Source organism: Asparagus officinalis, chromosome 7 (assembly GCF_001876935.1).
Source record: "Asparagus officinalis chromosome 7, Aspof.V1, whole genome shotgun sequence".
In the NCBI taxonomy this organism is placed as follows: domain Eukaryota; kingdom Viridiplantae; phylum Streptophyta; class Magnoliopsida; order Asparagales; family Asparagaceae; genus Asparagus; species Asparagus officinalis.
This window is the reverse complement of record NC_033800.1, coordinates 149,333,961-149,341,308: the sequence shown is the minus strand read 5'-3', so window position 1 is coordinate 149,341,308 and position 7,348 is coordinate 149,333,961. Positions and strand designations below refer to the sequence as shown.

Sequence of the window (7,348 nt, the reverse complement as noted above, 5' to 3'; positions counted from 1 at the left end):
ACCACAACTTTGAACTTTTCCTTGTGCAGCGGCAAGGACCTTGAAGATATACATATGCATTTTTATGTATTCTTAGGTGATTCAGTAGCTTTCAACTCACCTTCCAAACATGCATGGATCTGTGGTGGACCTGTAGACATAACCGCCGGTCACTGAGGCGGATCCAACACTGTTATTCAAAGCAGAATGGGGATAACCCATAACAGGAAATATAGCATCAATGGAGGCAGCAGATGTATTGCCTCCAAGAGTTGAAGAGGGTTGAAATAAATTGGGGCCTTCATAAACACGCCACCCGTAATTTCCTCCCTTGGAGATCAAATCCACTTCTTCATATCCATCCTGCAGTAACAAGGTCTCAAACATTAGATTAGTCGAACGTAAGCAAATATATCACCCGCCCCGGCCCCCCCTCCGTAAAATTTTAGGGGTTATCAGTAAACTCCTTTTAACTTTGAGATTTATCAGAAAATGCTGCTGACTTTAGAGGGCTTTTCTGATATAATCTCAAAGTTAAAGGGAGGTTTTGTGATAAAATCTGAAAGTTACAAGAGTGTTTTGAACCAAAAAACTATAAATTGATCATATTCATTTCCGCAAGATAATACCATGACCTAGCAGCATACCAAATCACACATGATAAAAGGCCTGGACGAATGCTCGAAGGTAAAAAGGGTTGCATTCGAATTACCTGGCCGGTATCTCCACAGAAAAAATAAGAAGGTTGTTCTGAATCAAAACTGCAACGCCATGGATTTCTCAGTCCGAGGGCCCATATCTCAGGTTGCAATTCACTGTCATCAGCGGACGGGTTGTCCTTAGGAATCGAATAGTTTCCCCAAAGACCGAGGTCATCTATCTTGCTTTGAACTAAAATTGCTAGGTTAGTTTACAGGAAAAGAAAACAGACGAAATGAAAGAGCTTCTAACTGATTGTCTGTTCTTTTTCTATGTATACTCACTTGGCATGTTATTTATGTCGAGGCGCAAGATTTTTCCTAGCAAAGCCTTTTTATTCTGTGCAAAATTAAGAGGGTCCCCTTTATTCCCTCCATCCCCCATCATGAAGTATAAATATCCATCCGCAGGTCCGAAAAGAAGTTGTCCTCCATGGTTGTTCGTGAATGGAAGACCCATCGTGAAAATGCGCCTTACTTCATACGGGCTCGCAGATGTTGCCTGCAAATATACACAATTTTTGGTATAGGGTAATTCTTGTCTCAGAAACTTTAAGGAGACTGACACCTTTCAGTAAAAATTCAAGGCTTAATCCAAGATAGCACCCCCTGAGGGAATTTGTTTTGACTATTTTACTTTCAGGAGGTCTGTTTGTCGAAAAAACAAATTTCTCTTTTTCTTAGGGTAATAGTCAAAAACAATTCACTCAGGGGGGGTCTATCTGCAACAACAGCAATGCATGGGTTATGCGCAATTGCGCAATAGTACAAGGGGGGTCTATTTGCAATTAACCCGAAAACGATGATCTATACCTTAGAAGGTGTGGATGATGAACTATTAGCGGTAAACTCTGAGATAACACTTTGATATTGGCATGGTTGAACTCCGTTACTGCTAGGACCAAGCTTCGAAGGATCACAGCCTGCATCAGAATTGCACGCGCATTTCCCGGAGCAGCTTGGAGATTGAACTTTATCACAATTATACGAAACAAAGAACCGTCCATTATTTGTAAAATTAGGATGAAATGCTACACCCATTATCCCAAACTCAGTATCAACAAGAACTTCATCAGATAAATCAAGAAACGGGCTCGACTCATCAACCTCTAGAAACTCTCTGGAACCTTCTTCTGGAAGAGTTGCCAACCATATTTTACCCGCTTGATTAGCCAAGAAAACCCGATTAGATCCATCAGGATGAGGAGACATCGAAAGGTAAGATCCATTTCCAATTCTCTCTAGGCAAATTCCTTTAGGTGAAGGAGAATCTGGCGTAGTATTGAACAGAACCGATTTTCCATTGAAACAGACTGATTCATCATTTGATGGACCGCCAAATGCTCGGCAGAAATCAGTCTCGGATTGCCAAAAGTCGGTTAACTTTGAAGATGGAATTGGTAGCCTAGCATTTAACTGTAGTGAGGGTGCAAAGGGGGAGTTCAGCATAGATGTATCTTTGCATGTGTCCCAGAGTTGTGCGCAGAAATCTCTTGTAGTGTCTTTAGAATGGGATGAAGTTTCGGGCAAAGTGGAGTTGCATAGAACAGGAACCGTTCGGAGCTCGGATTCGATGGTGAATAGCTCCGCTGAAAAAGGATCACATTTCTGCACACACAACAAAAAAAAGAAAAAATTATTGTCTGAAAGAACTTGGATGCAATCATATTAATGGAGCTATACCGAAATCTTTGACATAAAACATCAGAGACATATATACTGAAAACTTGACTTCTCCTATATCGACTAGCAATTCCTTTGTTCATAATCAGAGATAACTAATGTTAGATCTACATCATAAAACTTGAGATCTAAAACCATATAGCCATGATTAATTCAAAGAGATTAACAATAATCATAAGAGCGGAAGCTTATACCTGAATCCATGGATGAACCTTGAGATGGGTTTTGGATCTTCTAACCTTAGGGTTCCTCTAAATCCGAATTTCTCTCTTAGATGGGGGTGAAGAGAATTAGAGAATGTAACCCTAGGTTAGGGACCATAACCCCTTATTTATAGATGTTGTACTTTTATAATTTAGCCCCTCAATAAATTACAATTACAACCTGGTATCTGCACATATAACCCCATGACTTATTTAAATACCAAATTAACCCAACTTAATTGATCACTTTAGTGGGTTATCCTGAAAGATAGCAATACACATTGATTAATCATATGTGCCCACAAATAGATTTATTAGATTAAATCCAACAATCTCCCACTTGGGCACCATATGATTCCTTAAACTGTGTATAACCTTATGAGCTCAAAAATTGCTATCACTGAAATGGTATTTCCGAACAATCTCGTCCATTGACTATATCAATATAGGATCAAAGCGGCCTTCGTCACATTTATCGTGACTCGACCCATCAATGGTCACATATACCAATACAATCAAACGACATAGATCAATCATGGATGTGCAGCATGAAAATTACATGCAATGTGATCAGTACATGTCTATTTTCAACTGGTCCTCCTTAGTGAGGTCAAAACCAAACATAATGTAACAGAGTGTCTTAACTGAAAACTTTATTCTGATCAGACAATACAAACAAACATAAAGCACCACAAATACAAACTCCCACTAAAACATAATATCCTCAAATAATACCACACCCATATGAGCAGTATGCTCATGAAAGACCTTAGGTGGTAATCCCTTAGTAAGAGGATCAGCTATCATGGAGTTTGTCCCAATGTGCTCTATGGATATCTGTCCACTCTGTACCCTTTCTTTCACAACCAGGAACTTAATGTCAATATGTTTTGACTTAGTTGAGCTCCTGTTGTTATTGGAATACATTACTGCAGATTTATTGTCACAATATAACCTTAGTGGTCTTTCAACATTTTCCAAAATGCGCAGTCCCGTGACAAAATTTCGCAGCCATATTCCCTGATTGGATGCCTCATAGCAAGCTACAAATTCTGCTGCCATAGTGGAGGAAGCTACTAGTGTTTGTTTGACACTTTTCCATGATATAGCTCCTCCTGCTAACATATAAATGTAGCCTGATGTAGACTTCCTGCTATCTTGGCATCCAGCAAAATCAGAGTCCGAATACCCAATGACCTCTAATTTCTCTGATTTTCTGTATGTGAGCATGTAATCTTTTGTTTTCTGAAGATACCTCATAACCCTTTTGACTGCTATCCAATGATCCATACCAGGGTTGCTTAAGTATCTGCCTAACATCCCAACAATGTACGCAATATCCGGACGCGTACATACCTGAGCATACATTAGACTTCCTACAGCCGAAGCATAAGGAATCTTCTGCATTTCCTGAATTTCAAGGTTACCTTTAGGGCACTGATTGAGACTAAACTTGTCTCCTTTAGCAACAGGGGTGTCACCTGGTCTGCAATCTTGCATGCCAAACCTTTTAAGTACCTTATCGATATAGCTCTTTTGTGATAATCCAAGAATACCCCGAGAGCGATCTCGATGTATCTGGATCCCTAATATAAAAGAGGCGTCCCCAAGATCTTTCATCTCAAAATTCTTTGATAGAAATCTCTTGGTTTCGTGCAACATGCCTATATCATTAGTGGCAAGCAAGATGTCATCCACATACAGAACCAGAAAAATATACTTACTCCCACTGAACTTGTGATATACACAGTCATCAACAATGTTCATCTCAAAACCGAACGAGATAACTATTTGTTGAAACTTATGATACCATTGACGAGGAGCTTGCTTGAGTCCATAGATGGATTTCCTTAATTTGCAAACCATATTCTTTGGGTCTCCTGACACAAAGTTTTCTGGTTGCACCATATAAATCATCTCATCAATGTCTCCATTGAGAAATGCAGTCTTAACATCCATCTGATGTAACTCAAGATCATAATGAGCAACAAGTGCCATGATTATTCTGAAAGAGTCTTTCGATGAAACCGGAGAGAAAGTCTCTGTATAATCAATGCCTTCCTTTTGAGTATAGCCTTTAGCCACAAGACGCGCCTTATACCTCTCCACATTACCGTTTGCATCCCGCTTGGTTTTAAAAATCCATTTACAACCAATTGGTTTTGCACCTTCTGGCAATGGGACAAGTTCCCAAACCTTATTGTCTTGCATAGACTTATACTCTTCATTCATGGCATCAATCCACTGTTGAGAGTTAGAACTTTTCATGGCCTGAGAGAAGTTGATTGGATCATCTTCTAACATTCCACTACTTTCCTCATGTTCTTGGAGAAATACAATATAATCATCCGGAATAGCATTTCTCCTTTCTCTCGTGGATCTCCTTAATGGCACTGGTTCTTGAGGTTGTTGAGTTTGTTCTTCTGGAACAGGGAGTTGTTCAACATTATCATCTTGAGGTTCCGGATTTACTTCTTGAGCAACAACAGGTATAGGAACCTGAATATTGTCAAAAGTAACTGTATGGATTGGATCTGAAGCCAATTCCTCCTCAAAACTAATGTCTCTAACCTTATTTCTCCCCCCAAACTCAACATCCTCAAAGAATGTTGCTGTTCCCGTCTCAAAAATATTCCTTATAGTGGGATCATAAAACTTATAGCCCCTAGAGCGATCAGGGTACCCAATAAAGTAGCTGCTAACTGTTTTGGAGTCCAATTTCTTTTCATTTGGCCTATAAGGCCTTGCCTCAGCTGGACATCCCCAAATATGTAAATGCTTTAAACTGGGCTTTCGACCAGTCCAAAGCTCATAAGGTGTTTTAGCAACTGCTTTACTTGGTACTCTATTCAGAATGTAAGCTGCTGTCTTAAGTGCTTCTCCCCAGAGTGACTCTGGTAAAGAAGAATGAGCAATCATACTTCTTACCATATCCTTAAGAGTCCTGTTTCGTCTTTCAGCTACACCATTCATGCTAGGTGAACCCGGCATAGTGTACTGTGGGACGATACCGCATTCCTCTAGGTATCTAGCAAATGGTCCTGGACGTTGTTCACCTGAACCATCATATCTACCGTAGTACTCACCACCACGATCAGATCTGACGGTTTTAATTCTTCTGTTGAGTTGATTCTCAACTTCAGCTTTATAGGCTTTGAACATGTCCAGAGACTCAGATTTTTCATGAATAAGATATAGGTGCCCATAACGTGAGTAATCGTCTATGAATGATATAAAATATTGTTGACCATTCCAGGATTCCGTAGGGAATGGCCCACAAATATCCGTATGTATCAATTCTAAGACATCCGAAGATCTGTTGGCACCTAATCTCTTCACTTTGGTCTGTTTTCCCTTGATACATTCAACACATACGTCGAAGTCCGAAAAATCAAGGGAATCCAAAATGCCATCAGACACAAGACGCTCAACTCTACCTTTTGAGATATGACCTAAGCGCTTATGCCATAATGTCGCCGAATTTTCCTTATTTAATTTACGCTTAGTACCACGTGATTCCACATGCAAGGATTCATTGTAAGAAGCAATTGTATCAAGCAAATATAGGTTGTCATAAATACTCAAGTAACCGGTTCCCACAACATTTGAATTAAAAGATAAACTGAATTGACTGTTTCCAAATGAACAAGAATAACCTGATTTGTCCAATACAGAAACAGAAACCAAATTCCGTCTAAAAGACGGTACTACAAAAGTATCTTTTAAATCCAAATAATAACCAGTTCCTAACAACAACCTAAAGTGCCCAATTGCTTCCACATCTACCGATTGTCCGTCGCCCACAAAGATGTGTCTTTCAACATCACTTGGCTTTCGGTAGCTCAGGCAACCCTGCATAGAAACACTTATGTGAGTAGTAGCACCAGAGTCTAACCACCAAGTGTTTCTAGGTACTGAAGCTAAATTAACCTCAGAACAGACCAAAGCAAGGAACGTACCCTTATTATCACGCCAGGCGTGATATTTTGTACAGTCCTTCTTTACATGTCCAGGCTTCTTACAGAAGAAACAACCCTGATTATCCTTATGTTGTTTCTTCTCAACTGGACCCTTAGCAGCTTCCTTATCATTCTTCCTTTTCTTGCCCTTATCCTTAGAGGCATAGGCCAAATGAGCACTTTCTGTCTTATCTTGCTTCAACCTGTCTTCTTCTTGCACACAGTATGAAATGAGCTCATTTAGAGTCCATTTCTCCTTTTGACAGTTATAACTGACCTTAAATTGGTTAAACTGTGCAGGAAGAGACAACAAAACCAGATGCACTAATAACTCGTCACAAAGATCGAGTTTAAGTGCCTTAAGCTTTGAAGCAATATGAGACATTTCCATAATGTACTCCCTGATATTTCCTTTGCCCTTATACTTCATTGAAATCAAGCGAGCTAAAAGCGTGCTTGTTTCTACCTTATCGTTTTTCGCAAAACGCTTCTCAATTTCGGCAAGGAAATCTTTAGCCTTAGTAATCCCTTCGGATTCTATGCCCCTGAAGGCTTCCGGAACGCCGCGCTCTGGTAGGCCATTATCTGATGAGTTTGACTATCAGAGGTAACTGTTAACGTGATAGTTTTGTGGACCCGCCATCCTATTGAAGAGGATTGGCAAGAGAATTTGGAGGGAATGGACTATCAGAGGTAATCATTAACGTGATAGTTTTGATAGACCCGCCATCCTATTTGAAGAGGATTGGTGGGGGAATTTGGAGAAAGCAGACTATCAGAGGTGATCATTAACGTGATAGTTTTAGTGGACTTGCCATCCTATTGA

At 39.9% G+C, this 7,348-nt stretch overlaps 1 protein-coding gene across 1 annotated transcript in view; it reads right to left on the bottom strand.

Annotated features, from left to right (window-relative positions):
- LOC109848087 (HIPL1 protein-like) overlaps window positions 1-7,348 on the bottom strand; it is a 19,553-nt gene that overhangs the window by 1,425 nt on the left and 10,780 nt on the right. The window contains exons 3-6 of the mRNA XM_020417405.1: window positions 1,491-2,285; window positions 963-1,179; window positions 692-870; window positions 101-342 (exon numbers count right to left, since the gene is read on the bottom strand). Coding sequence (XP_020272994.1) covers window positions 101-342; window positions 692-870; window positions 963-1,179; window positions 1,491-2,285 — 1,433 coding nt within the window. The remainder of the gene's footprint in view (window positions 1-100; window positions 343-691; window positions 871-962; window positions 1,180-1,490; window positions 2,286-7,348) is intronic.